Here is a 23,960-nt window from a genome sequence, read left to right as displayed (position 1 = left end):
ATGTCAGGTGAACGTGGTGGCCAGCGAAAAAGAGCTCTGTCTTCTCGACCATTACGACCAATCCAATGGTCAAAAACGGCGACGTCCAATCAATCACTCTCCTACAAAGATATTCCAATGGGGAGGAACTCCATCCTGTTGCCTAATTAAGTTTGCACATTAACCCTTTACTAATTGGGGGAAGAAACATTCTTTACGATAGGTGGCGCTGCAAGCGAGAAAACCACAAAGCAGTAATCGCGCATGCACCGTAACTAAAAAAAGGTTTGAGTTACTCTTTCATTGTGACCGCGAACCAACACTCTACAACGCTTACAGTTAATTGCATTGAAATTCATACCTGGGACATCCTCTTACAGACATGCTGTATTATTAAACACGAATTCTGATAGATAAATCAAGTATATATTCATGGCTCATCACTAGTGTTACTCAACTGCACATATTCCCGGACACCAAGTCGGTGATAATGGGGCACTCGCTTGTGAATCAGCACGGACCGTGGTGCGAGAGCTGCATCTCATCCCGCCCCGCGCCGAATGCACGTGCGCTGGTCCTGCCAACTTGAATCGTTGTACCGTTCCGCCAGCTCGCATTCAGCCCGTCACACCCCCACTGCAAACACTTCCTCGCTCGCCCGGCCGCGTCGCTCGGCCCCGGACCCGGAGTGTGCAGTTGCGGAGGTAGAGCGCGCGCTACGTTGCGCAGGAGCGAGTATTCATCCATGCCTACTAACACGTGACGCGATGGCTTGGCCAGCCAGCGTTAGGGATTCGTACTAAAAAAAAATTGGTTGTCTGTAAAGTCGGTTTACGGACGATAGTTTAACGTGACAACGACATAACAAAACATTGATGAAATGATTGCATACTTTTATGAATAAAATTTAATCATTTTTATTTTCATAATAAGAGAATAAATATTAGCAATATACTAGTAATCAGATTTTTAAAATGCAAGAATAATTATACTTTGTTGCCGAAATTGTTGTTGTAATAAGCAATGAAAACCTCATTAATTTTTCGTTTAAATATAATTATGAACAAGTTTTCATATAAATAAACTGTAATCAAATATCTATCATAACCAATTATTACTGCACTCGCCTACAGATGCTACTTTATTTTAATAATAAAAGAATGAATACTTGAAATTCTACTAGTAATCAGATTCATTTTCTTACGTACATTTGACGTAGAAATTATTTCATATTACACATTTGTAAACAAAGATTGTTTTCACTTCTGTCGGTGCGGCGCAAGCGTACAATGAGCGTAACGGGTCACAGCTTAACGGAACAATGAGCGTAACGGGACACAGCGTAACAGAACAATGTCCGTAACGGGACACATTTCGTGCGTGCAGCCGGCGTTCATCGATTTATTAGACGTTTTTACGTCAATAAAACTGCAAGAAAAAAAAATATATTGTATTCTTAACCGTTACAGATTTCTTCAAACTCACGATAAATTAAAAAAAAATCGGGTTGTTTTTGCATTTCATTATCGAAACTGTGTAAATAGCAATCTACGTCGATATAAAATATTTCGAGTAAATGTCTTACTTGTACTGAGCATTCATGGATAATGTAAGGTGAAAACAGAGCGAAGCTGATTTTGTAACGGTGCACTGTAGCCCGAATTCGCTTCAGTATATTTATGTTTACTGCACCCGTACGCCCCAGTTATTTCCCATGGGGTCGATTGCGAAATATGTCACCTATGTGTGCCGGACAAAATTTTTTTTGTGACTCAATTTTTTGGAAACGTTTCCATGTTTTGGCATCCATCGGAATTAGCCTACATAGAATTAGCCTACATACTGTAGCACCCTCTATTTACAAGAGAAAATTGTATCTTCCCACGTACTAAATATTTAGTGCCCTTCTTTATTTAGTGTTCTATGATTTAACTTCCAAAAACTTTCCTTAGGCTAATAATAGGTTGATTACTCGCAGAAGCTTGAAAATAAACGAGCCGAGATGGTCTGTGTTCGCTGGCCCTACGCACGTTATCCCGCATCATCGTAACGAGCACTTCCAGGTTCTGTCGGCAGCAACTCGCCGACAGACAGTGAGCTGATATAGACCCGGGAGCTCTCTCCATGTACCAGCAAAGGCGCCGACACCGCGCGACTCCTCACGTGCATTAGTTAAACAAACTACAAGAATAACGAACATGTGTAATATTTTTTTTTACATTTTACATGCGAAATTAGCCGATGGTCAATACCTCGCCACACATACTGTGTTTATTTAACGTAAGCGTGCGTGAACTATTTGAATGTCTCAGGATATATATATATATATATATATATATATATATATATATATATATATATATATATATATTAAACGTGTGCGCACGTTGTAGGCAGAAACTTGCGTGTTAGTCTAATACAACAGTATGGTGTCTTTTTAAAGCGAAGGCTTGAATAAAAAAAAGTTGTGTGTATTATTGTATACGCTTTATGATCTCTACATTTGCCCGCAAGATGACGTGATATTAAACTTACCATAAAATTTTTCAAGTAACGTCCACTTGAATTCGGTAGTGGAAGCCTGGGGAGACTCTTCTGGACTCCTGTTCCCAGACCTCTTGTTGTATACGTATTTCCCTCCACTCCCCGACATCATTACAAAACAAGCTGACAGGTTCCATATACTCTTCCCTCCGTAAATCCAATTACCCCTATTTCACCACCATCACCCTTTAAGACCCAAACATTACTTATTCTCAAAAATGCCTCCTTGATTTTAAGCCTGTCCACCCTCCCAAACGTTTAACCAAACATACCGACACTTTTTACATTGTTCTTGACACGCTATTGACGACCTCGAGCGAGTTGTTAACAAGGAGAAGGCGTGGTTACCCAATCAAGCGTAACCAGCGACATGATGTAACCAATGAATGCTCTTAAAATGCTTTATTATTCATTAGCAAGTCAAATCTAGCCTCGAGTGTAATGATTCTGCGAAAAACTCAATGTAAATTATTTTTAACGTTTCATCTACTGATGGCAGGTACCGTTGGAATAAGCCCACAGCCATAACTTAACAAAAAAAAAAAAGTGACGTAACGTTAAAAAAGGGCTACATTGTCATAGCTGCCTACTAACGACTTAATGTCCACATAACATCATTAAGTTGAATCAGGAAAATTTTGCCAACTGAAAAGTGCAGCAACACGACCGTCCAAACCAGTTAACCACAGGCAATCATTGATATAACGTTACAATTAATATATAAGTACATTTTAATTTTTTTTCTTCCACAAAATATTGGAATGATTACGATGTATAAGATATGATAAGAGTTGGATCGTTGAAAAAGTCATGACATCAGTGACATTGAAAGAGACAAAATATAATGAAGCAATGTGTTTTATAAGCGCAAGGGTTGCCAATTGTACAAATGTACGTACCAACCGACTGCAGCGCGCGGTTCGCCTGGCGACTCCCACGAGGATCTTGTCCGGCGGGAACACGCAGTTCCACGTGCTGCGTAAACGATGCCCGCCAGGTGCTCACCGTCGCATCTCTGGACAGTTCTTGCTAGTGGCGATAGTGACGCCATGTTGGAGTGGACCTTGGTACAACTACACGACGATGCGTGTTGGTTTTTGCCATCGCTTCATATTTCTGTCCCTTGGTGCAGCACCACAATTTCATACCACGTGTAAGCTTGTTGTCTTTTAAAATTAAGGGACCGACACTTTTTGTAAGCCATTTTGTAAATAAGATATTTATGGATAATTTTCTCTACTTATTAACAGTAATCCATTGAAGGTGTATGGCAGCTTAGTGTTACGTAATTTTCTTCTTTGATGATTGGCCACTCTCATTTTATCACTAAAGGAAAATAATAAAACCTGAATCAAAGGTTTCACAGATGTGAAACCTCTGTTGCAAAAAAAAATATTTTTTTTTTTGCTGAGTTTATATGTTTAATTATGTGAGTCAACCTTCTAAGTATAGTTGCATTAAGTGCCTACTTTAGAACGAGGGGTACAACAATTCCACTCCAATTAGGACAGGCATAGAATGTGTGACTGTATTAATTATGATACAGTTAAATTGAACTATAAAATCAACTCCGTTTATAACAACAGACTAATAACCAGCTGCAGAATTTTCTCTTCAATCCTCGATCCAAATATCTTGGCTCAAGAATGTTTTAAGGATCATTCCTCTAAATGTTGCACTACACGATCTTCGTTCACGTGAACTACGTATTGATCATACATTTCAAATGTGCGACAACGGTCAGCAACGGTGTCAAAGAAATGTTAGGTGCATTTATATTGGTGAGCTGGAACGGTATTAAGTCGCTACAATCGTTTGCGACACAACGAGCGAATGATTGACGCAAAAGTCGCTAACACATATTTTCAAATTTAATAACGAATGAATATACATACCGGTGTTTAAAAGTTAATACAAAACGAAGCAGTTGAAAATATGAACAGTTTTCTACTAAAAATTGCTTCTGTTTAATATGTAAAGTAATATTTACAAAATAAAATACTATATCATTCAATTAATAAACAAGCCCTTCAAATATTTTAAATATGGGTTTTTTCTCATAAGAATAGGCTGTAACACTAAAGTACGTAAAAAAAATTATACGAATATTACATATGTTCTGACATTTTGTAAATAGTACTCTAATATTTACGTCTGATTAATTGAATTTCATAAAGTCCGTGAAAATGCCGTCCATGTCTGTTCGCGCGGTGTCTTTCCGAGATCATTGCTGTGAATCGGAGTTCTCAATGACCTTCGCTCAGCGCTCACAACTAAATGTCGCAACAGAACATGTTGTCGAACAATGATCAAAACAGCTTAGGACTCGAAATCACGCCTGAACTCTAATGTTGCAACTGGCCATAAGAGCGGGAGCGTTATACAGAAAAATTTTTTTAATAAATGTATGTTGTGCTATAAATATTGTATTACAATAAAACAATTTGTTAATTTTTTATTTTCTTATAAATATATTTAAATTGTTTTACGTTTAAATAAATTAAAAGGTAATTTAATACAATTCACATGCTTTCTTCAAGGCATTTTATATAAACCAACGTAAACATAAATACATTTTGATACATAAATTAGCTTCTAGGATGTTATTTTTAACGGTTGTAGTACTGCTGATTTTCTACAGAATCCACTTGGTGATATGCCACCCTTAGGTACGGTATGTAGTACATTTTGCCTATCTTTCAGGGACTTCATTAGTAGCGTCTGACACTTAGCTTATGGTTACATGAGAGTGTACCAAAAATAAGACCTTTTTCTTAAATTTTAATTTCATTTGAATATTTATTCATGTGGAAACTGGTTAAAGCGATGTATGGTTAAACTAAAGTGGAAATAAAAGATTCGCAACCTTCATTTTTTTATTGAAAAGGAACGATATTTTGAAATAATTTTCAAATGCATGACACGAATTTGATTGTCAAAAGCTTCCTTGAATCTCAGAATGCTGAACAAGGGTTGGAAATGCTTTGAAGCTAATCCAAACATTTTGTTTTCTCTAAATAATTATACAAATTTGAACCTAAGCGTAGTCTGCATTAAACACGTTTCAACGGATTTCCTTTGAGGACTATGTCTTTTTTTTAATGATTTCACGCCTTCTTGGGGAAAAATAAACATTTTAAAATAATTTAAAGCTGTTTAGTTTTGTGGGAATCCATTTTATATGCACCTATAGGTACATATAAATATGTAAAGACTGTAAAAGCTGTCATGTAATGTGTTAAAAATTCGACAGTTATAAAAAGCAGTAGCAAGCGTCTCTTGCAGAGCAACACGTGATGATCGTTAAAGGAAGACAGGCACGTGAAGGTATTTTGAAAAAACTGTTTACTGAACAACAGTCGTAGAACACTGGTATTACTTCAGGTAGGATCTCACTTGCCATGTAGATTTTTTGTTTTAATTTATTTTCATTACTTTTAGTATTATACCCATTTTTGTAATTCAGCAGTAGAACGCTCTTTAATTTTTTATTGCATACAAATATTTTCAATATAAATTTACTGAGTACTATATATTCGTTGTAAAAAGTCATGCAAGTGATAACAATTAACACTTGCGCGACGTTTTACACTTAGTACATACATCTTAAAAAATGTATGTTGAAAATGTTTGTGACATAACATTAAATGCAAGAGATGTAAAGCCCTTAAATATTAGTAATAACCTAATAGTCCGTGTGACTACATTTATTAAGATAAAAATAAAATAGTTTGAAACCACACTTTTTGATTAACTTTGGCATTTAAAAGAACAATTACATTTCCTTAATGATTTTTCCAATGTTTTGTTATAAATATTGGCCTATAATTAAATATTTTATTCTTTTATTTTTTTTATTTCCTTAAAATATCCAATAAAAATAATTTTACGGTTAAATATTATAAAAGTTAATATAAATTGTTTATGTTGGTTTATTGTAGGCAATTTAGAAGAATAAATAATTTGTGCCTTATACATATCTGACGAAATTGTAAATATGGTAAAATGTTTGTGTCCTATTTTTTCTTTAAAAATTACTTGTAAGAGATTCTTGGTGTAGATATAAAAAAAAGTATGTATTAGTTAATCTGGGGAACTGCTTATTTTACACATAAACAAATAGCATACTTCTATACATTAAAATATTTTCTCCTGTGTTATTTGTAACGGCGGTAGTACCGCTGATTGGGTTAGTACCTACTGTATCCGCGTGGTGGCCCATAAATGTAAAGTTAGATTTAATACAATTTCTTGGACATACGCCATTGGAGTTTTTGCGCAGTTTGTAATGGGAAGGAATTCATAAATGAATGTTTTTTTGACGTGACAACGTCTAATAAAACAACGAACGCCGGCTGCACGCACGAAAAAGTGTCATGTTACGCACATTGTCCCGTTACGCTTGTCCCGTAACACTCATTACACGCTTGCGCCGCATCTTACTCTCTTCCACTCGATTGGAACAGCCATCGATTTGACTTTTTCGAGGCACATTAAACTTGAAACACTCCCATTCGTTTCCTACTTTTCCTATCATCGTCATATCCTTAACAGAATAACACAGATTGGAAGAAGTTAAAGTTAAATAGCAAACATGTATAAAAATTATAGTTAAAATAATCTCTTAGTAAAAGTAATAAACATATTTGAATTAAAGAGTGCAAATAAAAGTAAATTTATCAATTAAATTGTAGATTTCATTTCACTCCTTTTTTGTATCCATACAAGATAGTGATAATTCAATAAAAATTCATTCAATTTTATTCATAAAAAGTATGCAATCATTTCATTAATGTTTTGTTATGACGTTGTCACGTTAAACTATCGTCCGTGAACCTACTTTACAGACAACCAATTTTTTTATTTATTATTTTGCACTGATGAATGTTTTTCCCGTGACAATCAGTGCAGTACCGCAGTGGTGCGTGTCTGAGGAAGGGAGGAAGGCTGACGGGGAGGCGCGTGTGCGCAGCGGGCGCCGACTACGACGACTACGGCGCCACGACGGGCGCCGCGCCCGCCTGCTCGCGCGCCTGCCTGCACCGCCGCCAGATCGAGCAGGACACGGTGGAGGGCATCAAGCGCTACATCCTGGACCGCCTGGGGCTGAGCGAGCCGCCCCGGGTGCCGCCGCACCTGCGGCCGCCGCAGTCGGCCATCGACGTGCTGCTGAACCGCAGCAGCGGCGCGCTCGAGGAGGCGGGCTGGGACGAGCAGGGCGACCAGGCGCCGCGGCCGTCGCTGGACGAGGAGATGCTGCGGCGCGGCGACTGCGACGACGACGACGACGACGTGAGGCCGCGCAAGGTCATCGCCTTCGCCGAGGCCGGTGAGCGCTCCTGCACGACACGTGGCTACCCTTGTTTCTCACACGCGCGCTGTTGTATTTTATTTAATTTTTTGAATTTCATTTTTTGATAGATTCTTCTAGGGATAGAGTTTTTGACACATGAAACTTTTAAAAAAAATTTTTTATTGAATTCACATTTAAGATATGCGCCAATTTTTGTAAGGAACACTCAGTATTATCTCGAAAAATGTAATTTTTTTTCACATATGAAACACGTTTTTCGTGATAATAATGAGTATTTCTAACGCAAACTGTCGCATAATTTTATATTTTAAATATTGATTCATTCAAACATTTTTATTTTTCATACGTTGAGTGTGTCAAAAAATCTCTATCCCATTACAATAATCTTTCAAAGAATCACAGAGGAAAAGGTTTGTTTGAATCAAACAAATATTTGTTTACATGTGGCAAAACAAATGTTTACTTGGTGGAACAAAATATTTTGTTAGTTTAACCAAACTCGGTAAGTAACAAAAAAATAATTTGTTACACCTAACCAAATATACATTTGAGTTGAAAAAAATATTTTTTGTTGGGTCAACAGAATCTTTCCTACTACAATATATTTGTTTGAATTAACAAAATATGTAGATTTATTTCGCTATATAAAACAAATATTTTGTTGAGGCGAACAAACCTTTCTCTCAGTGAATGAATAGTGATTCCCGAAAATAGAAAAAAAAAACATCGTGATGATGTGACTTGACAAGCACGGGGTCAGTGAAGAGCTTCAAACGGCAGGACGAGGAGGATGAGAAAAAAAAGTTAGAGCTTATTGAGAAACAAACAAGACTTCTCTTGTTCCTGGTTTCATAATCGTTCCCACTCGGCCCTCCGAGGTGATTATGTGCGGCGTCGCAGGTGTGCTCGTGCATCTCGTATGCACATATTGTACGGTTCATTGGGTGCAACCGGCCACTTGCGCGGCTTCTCCAAGAGTCAGTGAACTTGTTCCGCGCCGACGAGCTGCGAGAGGTCAGCCCGTGGGCATTCACGTCACATACGTCTCATGCTCGCGGCGAGGGCATAAAAAAAAATGCTGTTCCCTGCAGAAACCTCCCACAGTTCACATTGAGAAACAATCATCACTTGTGCGTTTAGCGAATACTGCTTGTAAGCTGTAGGAAAATAAAATAAAAATCCATAAAAACATTTTTGGTACTAATAAAAAGAACGAAAATGAATCACGTATAAGAATGAATATAAAGAGCTATAATTACGGTAACATCGGAATACAGTATTCTGTAACTATGTACATTTTACTTCACTATTCTTATGCATTTAAAAGTTTATATTAATCTAATACATATTTTCAAATAACAAATAAATAAAGGTCATTAAAGAAACCTTAGACAACTGCGTAATTTTTTTATAACTGCCAGAAATTCCATTAGGCTGTTTTTCGTTACCATTGCGTGGTTAAAGGCAGGATTTCGCAAGCATTATTATTTTTTTTTTTTTTAGTTTTCTCGTCAGTACTATCAATAAAGTGCATATTTCTGGAAATTTAACGGTCTACCTCTCTTGTTCAATCATAAATATTATGAAGTAACAGCTTTAAGCCTGCAAAGAGCCGCAAAATAGTTAGTTATTAATTTTACTTGCGCAAATTTGTAATACAATTATAATACTATTAGTAAATATACGTTAAACAATTGGAAACACAGAAACCTGTGCACGAGATTTAAAGTGTTTAATTTACTTAAATAGCCCATAAGCCTAACTAATGAATAAAAAATTTAACTTGATGTGTGAAACCCATCCAAATTATAAAACGGTTATGGGAAATCCTCAATTATTTACAATTTTTTGGCATTGCGAAAAAAAGTTTTATGTTCTGATGTTTTTTTTTTCAGAATTAAATGTAAGTATACTTTGTTTGTTTAACTTTACGAAAAATATTCTAATATTTTTGAAAGTTGTTTCAAAAAATGAGAGATATTTTTTATCTTTGAAAGATTTGTGAAATGGGAGTGCACGACTTAATGTAGGCTTTTGGACATACGCCATTGCTTAGCACATGTATATCTGCAGAAGAAAACTACAAAAAAAACACAAATGACAAAAAACACAAATTAAGCAAAAATTGCTGTTGTCAGGATTTAACGCCACACAATATTCCACAACAGGAATATGGCCAACAAACAAGGAAAAAACAAAGAAAAATGGACTAACAAACGAAAAACCCCCCACAAATGATGACAGCACAAAAAATTCCGAACCCAAAAAAATTCAACACAACAGTTGAAACGAGACAAAAAACACAGCAAAACGAAAAGACGAAACAAACACAATAGTTTTCAAAAAAAAAAAAAAAAGAGAAACGAAAAAACCCCCACAAATTATGACAGCACAAAAAATATTGAACCCAAAAAATTCAGCACAACAGTCAAAACGAGAGAAAAACACGACCAAACGAAAAGACGAAACCAACACAATAGTTTTCTAAAACAGAGACAAGCGACGTTTCGGGAACTGCTATCTGCTCCCGTCCTCAGGCAGAGACGCACATGGTACGGAAACACAGGTGACACAGGGAGTCGCACCTGTGTTTCCGTACCATGTCTCGTTTTGATTGTTGTGCTGAATTTTTTGGGTTCAATATTTTTTGTGCTGTCATAATTTGTGGGGGTTTTTTCGTTTCTCTTTTTTTTTTTTTTTTTTGAAAACTATTGTGTTTGTTTCGTCTTTTCGTTTTGCTGTGTTTTTTGTCTCGTTTCAACTGTTGTGTTGAATTTTTTTGGGTTCGGAATTTTTGTGCTGTCATCATTTGTGGGGGGTTTTTCGTTTGTTAGTCCATTTTTCTTTGTTTTTTCCTTGTTTGTTGGCCATATTCCTGTTGTGGAATATTGTGTGGCGTTAAATCCTGACAACAGCAATTTTTGCTTAATTTGTGTTTTTTTTTGTAGTTTTCTTTTGCAGACATACATGTGCTAAGCAATGGCGTATGTCCAAAAGCCTACATCAAGTCAGATATTTTTTAGACTCTTTAAGTAAAATGTATTTTCTGTGCAGTTATATTTTAATTTTTGAACGACTGCTACAGTAAATAATTGATCTTTTTTAATATTAAAATTATTATTTTTATGTATTATCACTGCTTGTTTATTACTAAAACCTTGTAGAATACTAGCTAATGTGCCGGAAATTAGGTATTACGCCACGTGTTTTTTTAAATTTTATCATAATATTAAATTAGTTTTGGAAATAATTTTGTTCCCATAAGTCGACTGTACCGCGACTCGCCCCTGGTCGACCTTAGTGCGTGCAAACTCCGACAGAGGCAAGTCTTTTACGATAGTTCACTTCGGGCCGGACGACGAGAGTTGCCGAAGGTTTCCGACACCCCTCCACCCTCTAGGACGAAGTCCTTGTTTTAATTAGCGACGCGGCGCAGATGTGAGGGGACTCTTGCTCTGCACTCTGGAACGACCGCGTCGGTAGTCCGCTGATCATGTTTCGGGCTCCGTCCAGTTAAATCAAAGCTGACGCCGAGCAACAGTACTAAGATGTAGTCTGATCAGAAAAGGGATGTTTCCCTATTTACCTTTTGGTTTTTTATTTTAGTCATCTCAGTATAGCCTCTACGTAGTAATCCTAGTTTCTCCGCGAACCAAATTTCTTGTCTGGTGCCGCATATATATTCTTTCTTTTAACCGCGACGTCAGCCGCGCATCGCCCTCCATCTTCCGACCATGCAACATGGCTGTGCCTAACAACTACTACCCTGTTTTGGTAAGTTCTCTCTTCGGTCCTTTGAACTTTGTCTCTCTTGCGGTCGTTTTCTGACCCGAACTTGTTCTGTCTGTGGTGCAGATCTATTTTTTTTTTGGTTTGAACTATCCACAACAGGGTCCTGGTCCCCCCTCCCAAAGAGAAAGAAACCATCATGGGGAACTAAGCAAGCCCGGCGACCTCTAATTTTGAATTGGTAGTTTGGCCAGTGGAAGCCCTCACTCCCGGCCTTTTCGCCATCAGCTACGAACCGACAGAAAATCTTCAGTTCGTGAGAGCGAGTGCCAGTGAAATTTTTTTTTGTTAATTTCCAAATGTAATTTCAGATATCAGATTCGAACCAGTTTAACAGTTTTGGTCTCTTCAGCCATCTCGAAATTGTATATGTGAAATGGTTATAATTAACCAATGATAAACTAATATGGTGATTACAGATTATTGTAAAATGTTAAAACTTTACGGTTTCTTTAAGAATGATGGGTTGGAAAAGTAATTTTCTATTCGCGTCCCGGGTCGGCAAATGATGAGGTAAACTGAGCTCTCTTTAATAATGGTTAAATTATAGAAGTGTTTTTTTCTTTATAGCTTGTAACAGAAAGTCTTGAAAACAAACTTTGATCTTAAATAAAAGGATGCCTATAAACATAACTGTTTGTTTTTATTACTTAAGGCCATAACGATCCATACTATGCTCCCAGGTCTTGATAGGGAGTTTACAAATTTTCGTTGGACCCACCCCGTGTCCGCCTCTGACGTTTAATTTTGTTCTTAATTTTTATTTCCTGCCCGCCACTTCCAAGGCCTGTTTTGTCGACATCTTGTCAATATTAATAACAAGGACACGAGGGGCGTTTCACTAATAACTCCTGACCTAACTGGCACAAATGTTAGATTATGGCTAATATGTTACTTCTTCAAGAAAAATATGTGATAAATTCCAAACATTCATTCGTTTGAATTTATATTTTGTCCTATTTTACTCCTCCTCTTTCATCAAATTTAGTTGTATGCACAAAATAGTTAAAATTTAATTTTAACCTTTTTAACCTCATAATAGATACGTAGGTGCATTATTTTAAGATATTTTAAACGGTTTTTGGAATGTACAATACGGGTATAAAGTTTCTTATATTACGTATTAGTAGGTAAATAATTATGCTTAGTTTAACTAATACAAATAACCAAAATTTAACTTTTCTCCTACTTTCCCACAAGGACGCCTATGTGAAAATTCAGAATAGATAAGTAAACACAGCGATGTGCGTTAACCAAATAAAACCTAATTCATTCCGTTTTTCCTATCCAAGGTGTAAAATACAATATTTTTTAATTTATTTTACCTTGCCGAAAGGACCTTCTAGTAATACAATGGATACAATTTTTTTCTCTAAAACAATGCTCACACTTGTTACAACTTTAGGAGAAAAATTTCGGGAAACGATTATCAAAAGAAAGTATTTTAAATTAGGTTAATAAATCATGTGTTACATTTTAAATTAAGTTGGATTTGCTTATAATGAAGGAATGTTTAAAATAAATTTTTTTAACCCTATTTGCCCGATTAATATTTCCGAAAGTTTTATAAATGAGTAATAAGGTTTTTGTTTGTTTAGAAATCTTACCAAATACTTTATTTACCTCTTGATTAACTGCAAAATTTAACTTTTAAAATAATATTATCACCTTCTCTACCCCCTTTTCGATTAAATAGCAATAAAATTTTAACTGATGCTATGAAATGCATTTGTCGGTTATTATTACTCAGTTTAATTTAATTGAGGAAAAAAAATTAAAATTAAATCATATTTAGGTGGTCTCTTTTCTCACATTTAAAGGACGAATTAAAAAAAAATAAAACAATTCAATGCGTAACTTATATGCATGTTGTTTATACTTAGTTTCTTACATCTAGTTATAGCAGATTTGGAAGCATGCATTTTTCTTCTTAAAATCAAATGCACCTTTTTAGATTTTTGATGATTTTTGAACATATGTACCTTTGATGATTTACCAGCAATGGCTTACGTAATAAAATAATTAAATCAAATTTCCCAATGGCAAAAATAGTTTAAAGGACTTAAGGAGTATATATCTCGCAAAATTGTAAAATAAAATGTTTTTATTACTATTAACATACTACCCCAATCTTTTACATCCAGCTTTATTCCTATCAGGGCTATGATTTTTTAAATAATAACAAATTCCCCATTTCCATCCCCTTAACGAACCAATTAAAGAAACTTGTGGTACATATCTTAGGTCACAGTTCTCCAGCAAAGTTAAAATAAAATTACGAAAATACAATTTTCCAACACAATAGACGTTCCTGTGTTTACCCTGAAAACAGTGTTAATAAATACGCAAAAGTTTATGCGAAATCATAATTTCAACTTAAATTACAATACCTGTGCATGGACGATCTCTGGTGTTGCAAACTGGTATTTTCGTAATTTTATTTTTACTTGGAAAATCCTTGACGTAAGATATTTACCCTTATTTTGATTAATAGTGAAATAAATAGTGTTTACTAAATATATCATGTGTATTGTCAAATGTATTTATATAAGTCAGGTTATTTTCCCCATATGAATGATTTAAATACATTTAAATTATAATTTATTGTTCATGAATAATAAAAAATAACACATTAAATTTAAAATATTAAAATATTAGCTGATTTTCACTAATAATTAAAATGTATCTAGATTAATTTACTAATTGAAATAATTTATTTTATACACATGTAAATATTATTATTGAATTACGATTATTTATTAAAATATTTTTTACAGTAAATTAAAAAATCAGTATCTTAAATCAAAATGAAGTACTTCGAACGCGCAAACATGAGTACACACTTTTTTTTTTACTTTTGCCTGCGAAATTTGTGTTTTAGCCAAACACAACTTTTGTTATTAATATTACACGAGTCTCACATTTGAACTGAAAATACATACAGATTCATAAATAAATAACATATTTGAAATTCTTGAACCAATTTGTGGCAGAAATGACTACTCTTGGTTCACGGTTGGGCAGTTCTAACGGGTCGCTGGAAGTTCGCTGTGAAAATAATTTCAAAGAATGGTTCGCAAGCGTCTCGCAAACGCATTGGCTAGTGTTCATCTCGCAAATGTGAAAGCCCTCCGCACTTTTTTTTGGCACATTTTGTTTGTCACTTTCCTGGCGTAGTCTGCAAGATAGCTTGTTAGCCATGCGCTGAAAGTTGTGAAATGATGGTACGTAAAACGTATTGTCCTGAGCAGTTACAATAAAAGGGACTTGTTTTATTCACTGTGTTAATGCTTTTCAAAAACACGGAAAAAAACATATCGAATTAACGAAACCCACAAATCACTATTCCTGGAATTGTATTTTAGCATTTAATTGTATACATGATTGAGTTTTCCAGAAATATTATTTTCAAAAAATAAATTTAAGAGTTATAGCATTCTTTTTTATCGACAACGTCTTTAGAAGACTCTTTTTAACGAAAGATATCTAGACTTCAAACATCTTATATTAATTAAGGAAAATTTTTTATATTAATAATCCTGTTTTACAATATTTTTAAAAGAGATTTTGGTGACTGTATGGTTTTAAAATTTTGCAAAATACTTTAAAAAGATAAATTTGTTAACATTGCTGCTGAACGTACTACCGTCAAGAAACCGTGCGTTAACTCCGCGCAGGTGGCAACGACTCCAAGCAGTGCGAGCGGTACGAAGGCAACCAGGTGAACTTCTTCCGGTTCTCCAAGGACGTGATGCGCCACAAGGTCGCCAGCGCCAAGCTGTGGGTGCACCTCCAGCCGCCGGCCTACCTGAACTTCACGGCGCCGGCCGGCAAGCAGTTCGCCTTCCTGCCGCCGCGCGGCGCCACCGTGCCGCCGCAGTTCGCCTTCCCGCCGGGCGCGCGGCGCGCCGCCCGGGGCGCCCCTGGCGGCGGACACGCGCACCGCCACGCGCGCCAGCGCGGCGCCGCCGAGGCGGTCGTGCTGACGGTCGAGCTGGCCGACGCGAGCGCGGGCGACGGCCTGCGCAGGTCGGTGCTCGCGTCGCACAAGTTCCTGGTGCCGGCGCACCGCGGCAAGTGGGTGCACGTGGAGCTCACCAGGACCGTCGCCGAGTGGTTCCGGAGGATGGACGGCGAGCTGGCGCTGGTGCTCACGGCCGCCGACGTCAGCGGGAAGGAGATCAAGCTCTCCGATGACGACTACCACAACGGGCAGCAAGTAAGCACCGATGACAGGGGCGTAGCCAGGGGAGGTTTTAGGGGTTCAACCCCCCCCCCCCAACCCCCTCCCCCGCCCCTTAGCACTATAATCTTTAATTAATTTCTTTATCATCACTCAAATAAATTTCATAATAAAATTAATAAAAATTTTACCATTACAATATTTAAATTTAAGTACCGAAAACTGCTAAAATAGCAATATTTTACACCTTAAAATCCAAATTTTCCCGGGGGAGGACCCCCGGGCCACCCCGCTTTAATACGGGGAGGGGCCATGATTCTTAACACCCCTCCCCCCCATACACAAATCCTGGCTACGCCACTGACCGATGATATAGTGTTTCCATAATGTGAGGCATTCTTTGGAATTTGAAATGTCTTGCAGACTAGAATATCGCGTTTATCGACATAATTAAGATAGCTCTAGTTATTCTCAAAAATTAATTCAATACGAATCGCCAAATATTTCATATGGTAAACTACTTGTAGCAGCCTGTCACGTTTATCTTCAGGCATTTTACTTTATAAAAACATGTTTTAAAGAACGTCTTATTCTGAATATTTATCGATAACAATTTTATATGGCCAAAAAATCACCATAAATTTAAATAATACTCAAGATCTCTGTCTACAACAATTAGTCTTACACTGGTCGTTGAAAGAAACATTCACACCTTTCACAGGAGCTAGGTTCGACAGTGATTGCTTTTCTGTCCGCCTCTTTCGCACATTCACCCACGCCGCGCCGCAGTACAGTCCCCAGCTATCGCTCATCGCACCCGACTGGCTCAACAGGCCTTCTAACAGGTATCGCCTCCCGATGGATCTCGCTCAGCAAGGGCCAATTGCACTATTCACCTCTCGCTGATCCCACTGGTATCGCTAGTATCACTCCCTGAGTGGGAGACTTTCTTTGCTGCTCCGCTCTATGCTCTTAGCTCTTCGTTAGAAAATCTCGCAGAGGTCGGTGTCGCTGCTTTTATACTCTTGGCAGATTTTCTGGAACTGTTTGGGGGGATGAGGGGTGTTTACAAGTGTCGCGTCACCTTGGGCCGACCCGACGCCTGAAAAGTCCAGAAAGGCGGAGTTTATTCGCGCCACTTCGCGCTGCGACATCGGCAAACCCGCAAAATTTCCACGCCACTAAAAGGGTATTTGGCAATGGTCTGTGGTGGTACGGTGCAAGGGGTGCAGAAGGGGGGTATGGGGTAGCGAGGACCTGTGTAATCCAGCCAGGCACGCGTGGCATGCCTTACGTCAGTGGACAGAGCGTGACTTCAGTGGCCGTGCGGGGCCGCCAGCCAACTCCGAGCCTGGCGCGCGTCGTGGTCCTGTCTGCGTTCGAAACAATGGGTATTTCAAACCGAGTCATCTAGAATGAGAGTCAAGCATTTTACCTCTGCACCTCCAAGGTTCATTAAAGTTCATCGTGTAAGTAGGATTAGACATAAATATGGACCTGACTCATTTTCTACCCATCTGTGTGTCAAGAGAGGGTTTTACGTGTTAAATGTTTATTAATTGCTATTGAGTAATTTTTAAGACATAACTGCACTGTGCATTGCAAAAAAGGAAACATTGTGTAAGAGTATATGTTCAGAAAAAGTTACTATACATAAATTTTGTTGTATTTTATACAGTTATACAGTTTAAAATATTCAAATAAATATAAAAACACTTAGAAACTAGTACCTGTTATATTTAACCATTAAGTCAATTTTCTCGTACCGAAATATTCTTTATTTTGCCATGCATAGTACAGTTTTTAATGAAGGTAAATTGTATTTTTAAAACATGCCTTAATCTTGCTTCATAATAGTTAAAATATTACACCTTTCCTGTCTCATGGCTGGGTTAAAAAAAAACAAAAGTAGTTTTGACTTAACAACTTTTGAAACGGAAATTGTGTCTATTGGTTCCTGTGACTCCCGTTCATGCGAAGAGACCTCAAGATCACAGCCGTTTCCGTACAAATCGGCTTAGCTGTCTTTTTCTCCTAGATATTATCCATGGTGAGAGCATTCTAGGAGTTTTGTATTTTATTAATAGACAATTTCTCTGTTCCATGCTGCAATTTAATTCTTCTTAACAATGATTCCTGTAACCTACTAGGGCTATTGGCGCTACGATGTGTTTTAAAATCGTATATTGCAAATTCCATAAACAAATCAATACGAGCTAACCATAGCTATAAGCACACACTGGATTACAAACGCTACTTTAACTGTGTTAAAATAAAATTAAATATGTTTTCTTCTTACTCCTCTTAATTATTTTTATGTTCAACTATATCTCAAACAATAAACTCATTATTAAAGTTAGGCTTTCACGGCCATTGTCTGAAGTAGCTTGGCTTTTGGGTTGTAGCCGCGTCCTTGGCGAATAATTCACTGACGTTTCGGTCGACATTTCAATCGCCACCATCAGGGAGCAGTAGATATTCTGCTCCCTGATGATGGCGACTTCAATGTCGACCGAAACGTCGGTGAATTATTCGCCAAGGACGCAGCTACCATGTCGTCATTAGTTTCTTCCTCGTGTTCTTCGTCGTTGTGAGATCACAGAGACGCTAAAGCCCTCGGAGACAGACGCGAGTGGGGCCCGGGGACTGATAGGCGCGCCTCGCTGTTCGCAGACACCCTTCATCGAGCTGACGCCCTTGTGGCCGCCTCGGCCGCCACGCAGCCGCCGCTCCCTCGGCATGGACTGCGACGGCAAGACCGACGAGAAGCGCTGCTGCCGCTACCCGCTCATCATCGACTTCGAGGAGTTCGCGTGGGACTGGATCATCGCGCCCAAGACCTACCAGGCCAACTACTGCGCCGGCGATTGTCCCTATGTCTTCCTGCAGAAGTACCCGCACAGCTACCTCGTGCAGGTCACCAACCGCACCATCTGCTGCGCGCCGCGCAAGATGTCCTCCATCTCGATGCTCTACTTCAACACGGAACACAACATCCTGCACAGCACGCTACCCGGCATGACGGTGGAGAAATGCGGCTGCTTCTAGGCGCGGCTGCTCCTAGGTGTGGCTGCTTCTAGGGGCGGCTGAATTTAAGAACAGCTGTTTCTAAGACTAAATTCCATCCATTTTAGGGGCAACTGCTTCTAGATGTGGCTATATCTAGATGTGTCTTCTTCTAGAGACAGCTGATTCTAAGTGCCGTGGCTTTTAGAAGCGGCTACTTAAAAGTGCTGCTGCTTCTAAGGCCGGATGATTTTAAGACCAGCTTTTTCTAAGACTTAAGTTACTACCCGTCTGGGGACAGCTGCTTTCAGGCGTGGCTGCATCTAAAGGTTGCTTCTTCTAGAGACGGCTGATTCTATGATATGCTGGTTTTAGGGATGGCTACAGCTAAGCGCAGCTGCGTCTAAGGGCGAATGATTTTAAGAGCAGCTGTTTAAGTCTTAAGTTCCATTCCATCTAGGGGCAGCTGCTTTTCTATATGTGGCTACATCTAGAAGTTGCTTATTCTAGTGACGGTGAATTCTAAGTGCCGCTACTTTTATAAGTGGCTTATTCTAAGTTCCATTTCTTTTAAGGGCAACAGCTTTTAGGGACGGCTTCTTCCAGTGGCGGCTACTCCTATTGGCGATGTACCGGGAGGATTCTAGAGATTTGCTGCTCCAGAGCAAGCGACATCGCAAACTCTTTTAGTGGCAACTCTCAGACCCTCCTGGTTACCCTCACAACAAATTCAGACAACAGACCAATATTGATATTTACTGAAAACGCAAGTTGCATTGTAAAGATGTGGTGCGTGGCTCCAAAAATTTAAATGCTAATTTGCCAATAGAATGTTTAGAAATATTTGTCATGGTGATCACAGTTTATAAGTATTTATAGATATAACATAAAAAATATTTATGCTTGTCTGTGTTTTAATACGTTTTTTTGCATGACTGTGTACTGCGTCCGATTGAATCTTATCTTTGATTTGTCGCTGCAGTTATATTTTTATTGTTAAATTCATCTAATGTTGCCATTTCTGTTTTTCAAATTCAAATTCAAAAGATTTTTATTCTACATGTTTACACTTTACAGATATTGGTCAATGATTTATAAGACACGCCAGCACGCAGTGCTCTTTTGTCTTAAGTACAGGATTTTTAAATACGTGTTACACTTTGCTGGTATATACAAAATTTAAATTTCTGTTGGCAAATAGCATTTTAGTGATAGTTCCATGCACAAATACAATAATCGGTCAATGCAACAATTATTAGTCTATAACCCAACAGTACATATCTATATTTTTATGTAAACAAAATTCTACATAGGCCTTCCCTTTTCTATTCATTACTGTAAACTTATTCTTAATCAAGAAAACTAAAAAATAAACTTTAAAAAATTTACGATCAATTATCCTTTAATGTCACAGGTATATTTTTATAATATTTAAGCATTCCATGTTAAAGTTTAATTTAGTGCAAAAACTCATATTCTTAAGACTGCATTCTAAAGAGTCGAATATGAAAAATGAAACTGCTTGCAATCGGATGTATATGTGTTGTTATCCCTATTCTAATTTTTAAATTAGACTCTTTAAACTAACTTTTTTATTTTCACCACAGACTGAGTGGCGCCATATTCGAAATAATTTAACAGAGTACATGATTTGAAAGACAATTTTTGCCAATGCTTTTATTAAAAGATTGTTATTATTTCAAAGAAATGAAGCATTAATTTAGTGCATTTGTTTGAATATAAAAATTTATTTAAAAGATAGAAAAACTAAATAGTACTCAAAACAATATGTTTTGTGCCAAGTTCTATTAGGAATGATTAACTAAAAATTATGTTGAAATGCCATATTTCACTGAAAATTCCATATTTTCCTGTGAAAAGAGAAGTGTTACATTTGTGACAAAAATTCCTATTTTTAAATGTGCCATTTAATTTTTAAACTGACTTGCGTTTCGGGACCAAAATAATTATATGCAAAAACTGTACCTTACATATACATACTTATTTTCGCAAAATAGTTCCTTTGATAATCATAGCTCTGTAATCGACAGAGAGAGAGAGAGAGAGAGAGAGAGAGAGAGCGAGAGAGCAAGAGAGAAAAAGAGAGAGAGGAGAAGTGATAGATTTTCTTTATTATGAGCGCAGATAGCTTTATTGATCTCATTAGTATGCTCTAACCAAGAACATCGAAACCCAAGATAATACCAACCACAATGTAAACAATATTAGTCAGACTTTAAAATGTACAATCATTATTTTAATATAGTTACCTAGTTTAGAAAATTCCGATATTCTTAATCAACGTTCTGTTTCAATTAATAGTATGGATGTAGTCTTATAGAATAATAGTAATTTTATTCGATTTCTTGAGAGCATGCAAAATACTTTGTAAATTGTTTAACATTATTATTGTTTAAATTGTGATGTAATATTTATTTTTTTTACTTCAAAATTTTTAGAAGTTACTTTATATACTTGAATATATTTTTGATTATTATCTGTGAAACAATGTAAAAATTGTACTTTATATGAAATATTATCAAAATTACTACATTTTTATAAAATCTTACCATTTTAATTTATATACCTACTGATTGTCATTATTTTAAAGGGCGATAATACACAGTTATTGTAAAAATATGACATTTCCTGTTAAGTTTTTGTTGAGAATATTTGCTGAAAATTTATGAGTGTTGTTCAGACCTACCTGGATAAAAATGCAATTTTTCCAACGCTGACAAATTGAGGTAACTATAATACCAGTTTCGAAGACATCAATTTGAATCAATGCATTTCAAAATACCACTTCCTACAAATATATGTGTCAAAAATTGGATGTAAGTTCTTCAATCACGACTTAAAAAAATAAAATGTTTTGGTTAAAATTTTAAACACATTTTCCTGGACTAACACAAATGCATAGAACGTATGTCATAGAACATGAATTGTAAACCTACAAACAGTGGATGTAATTTCTCTTTGTCCATCAACCAAAAAGATCATTAAGTTATGCTCTTGTAATAAATAAAATAGAGAACAAAGAAATTTAAAAATATTTGGAAGTTTTCCTCACCATGTTTGTTACAAAAGTAATCATCCATGCGTGTTTTTATTGTTTGGTTTTATGATTCAAGTAATTTACCATGGCCTACAGCACACTCCACACTACCGCACACATTATGTACACAACTCTTTACAGCACACTAAAGCTTATTTACCTTAGCGCAGTAAATTTTGTACACTAACATTTACACAATAACATTACCACAATTTACGCACTTTTGTACACTTTCACACTTCACAATGACACAGATCCCAATGGAATGTGTAACATCGTCAGTAGAATAGGAAAGTATTTCCGGCGCCTGGCTTCTGGTTATGGTGACATAATTGATAGTGACGTAATGGCGGCCATCTTGGATCCACCATTTGTATTTCTAGAACTTTTTGCCATTTTGAATTCCACCATTTTGTTTTCTAGAACTTTCCGCCTTTTGGAATCGAATGCACCGCTCCTTAATGTTGCAATATTCGTTACAGCCGCAAACTTGAAATTCCCTAATTCTTATGCTAGAAAATTAGGAAAAACTTTACAATAATTGATTAAAAATGTAACAAATGAAACATAAAAAAATTATTCAAAAATGCCATTGCAATTTGCTTTACGTCCACCATCTTGAAAATCCGTAATTATTATCAGAAAAAAACGGAAAATTTTCTTATAAAAAATAATAAAAATTGATATAAAACATTTCGCCATCTTGTATTATTACGTCGCGGTGGCCAACTTGAAAATCCTTATATATTTAGATAGAAAATGGGAAAAATATTACAATTAATAAGACATTTAATTTATTAAATTTTTAATTAAATTAGTACTTAAAAAACGCACTTACATCATTAGTTCAAACCTGGTGAGGGGAAAAAAAACGGCGAAGGATCTTTTCTCCACTAAAGCCGCCGACAGACTAATCTCCCACCACTAATATAAGGGTATATATATCGTCAGCTAGTTGGTCGTCATGTCTGCCATCTTGTTTCATCTGCTGGAGGGTCACAATCTTGTTTTCGTCTTCTAGAAAGCGGTACCACAATATTAGTTTTAATTTTACCCGCTAGAGTGCAGTTATAATTATTATTACTGTGGCACCTGCCATGTTGACATTTGGACGCCGTCTTGGAAATCCGTAATTATTTAGCTAGAAATTCAGGAAAAATTACATAATTCATCAAAAAAACTGCAATTAATATATTGATGGATTCGATACATTCCTGTCCTTTTTTGGATATTTGATTGATACAAAAATTTAATATTTTTAATTAATAATTTCAATAAATATGGTGAAAAGTCCTTAAAAATTTAAATTACTTAACACCAGACTCCAGTAAGCAGATGATAACATTTTGAACACCATCTTAAAAATTTAAAATTATGAACATAGAAAATCGGTAAAAAATTCAAAATTCATAAAAAAAAATTACTTATAAAAATAATAATTGACGCGATATATTTAGGTTTTGGTTTGATTCTGTCAGTGATATTGATAACTAAAGCTTAAATAAATTTTTAAATTCTGTTTCCCGTTACCTTTCGTGGAGTTTATTATTCATTCTCTCTACGAAAAACACTATACAAGATACCTGTCCGACGAATTAATATTTATTGTCGAGTTGCCTAACATGGAAGTCAATTTTTGTTATTCATAAAATAAAAAACAAAAATTAATAATAAATTACAAAAATTCCTTACTTGTACTAGAACTCAGATAGTTGCTCACAAACTGGCAGATGCTGTTTTTGTGATTTTTTTATTCATTTTTTAATTTGAGATTAATTTTTTATCTTCATTATTAAATTTATTATTTTATTTTTATTTTTCTGTCATTTTCTTGTATTAAGAAAAACGTTCTTTGGTTTTCTCCATGTGCTCCTGATTATTTCTGTCAATATTTTGATGGTATTCTTCGTTTGCTCGTTATTATTCCTGTCGAGACTTCTCCTGATATTCTACGAGTGGTTTGGGTTATTTCTGAGAAATCAATCTCTGCACGAATTTTTGTTTTGCCTAATGAGTCACGGAATTTTATTTTGAGTTAATTTTATTATGTGAATTTCTTTTACGAAATTATCACTTAAGATATTTTT

General features: G+C 36.4%; 1 protein-coding gene across 1 annotated transcript; it reads left to right on the top strand.

The window, feature by feature from the left end:
• Window positions 1–21,837, top strand: LOC134529031 (growth/differentiation factor 8-like). Its single transcript, XM_063362751.1, has 5 exons — window positions 1–7; window positions 494–667; window positions 7,496–7,852; window positions 15,304–15,845; window positions 18,483–21,837. Exons 1-5 carry the CDS (start codon window positions 1–3, stop codon window positions 18,855–18,857), a joined length of 1,455 nt encoding a protein of 484 aa, XP_063218821.1. The 3' UTR covers window positions 18,858–21,837.
• Window positions 21,838–23,960: the final 2,123 nt, after the last annotated feature.

The sequence above is a fragment of the Bacillus rossius genome, chromosome 1 (assembly GCF_032445375.1).
Source record: "Bacillus rossius redtenbacheri isolate Brsri chromosome 1, Brsri_v3, whole genome shotgun sequence".
In the NCBI taxonomy this organism is placed as follows: domain Eukaryota; kingdom Metazoa; phylum Arthropoda; class Insecta; order Phasmatodea; family Bacillidae; genus Bacillus; species Bacillus rossius.
Note: the sequence above shows the minus strand (reverse complement) of the source record. Positions and strands in the feature narration are given on the sequence as shown.

What these genes read in the sequence shown, in the direction of transcription:
- LOC134529031 (XM_063362751.1), top strand. An exon ending in CATCGCCTTCGCCGAGGCCG is followed by an intron (nt 7,853 to 15,303) that starts GTGAGCGCTCCT and finishes AACTCCGCGCAG; the next exon opens with GTGGCAACGACTCCAAGCAG. An exon ending in ACTACCACAACGGGCAGCAA is followed by an intron (nt 15,846 to 18,482) that starts GTAAGCACCGAT and finishes CGCTGTTCGCAG; the next exon opens with ACACCCTTCATCGAGCTGAC.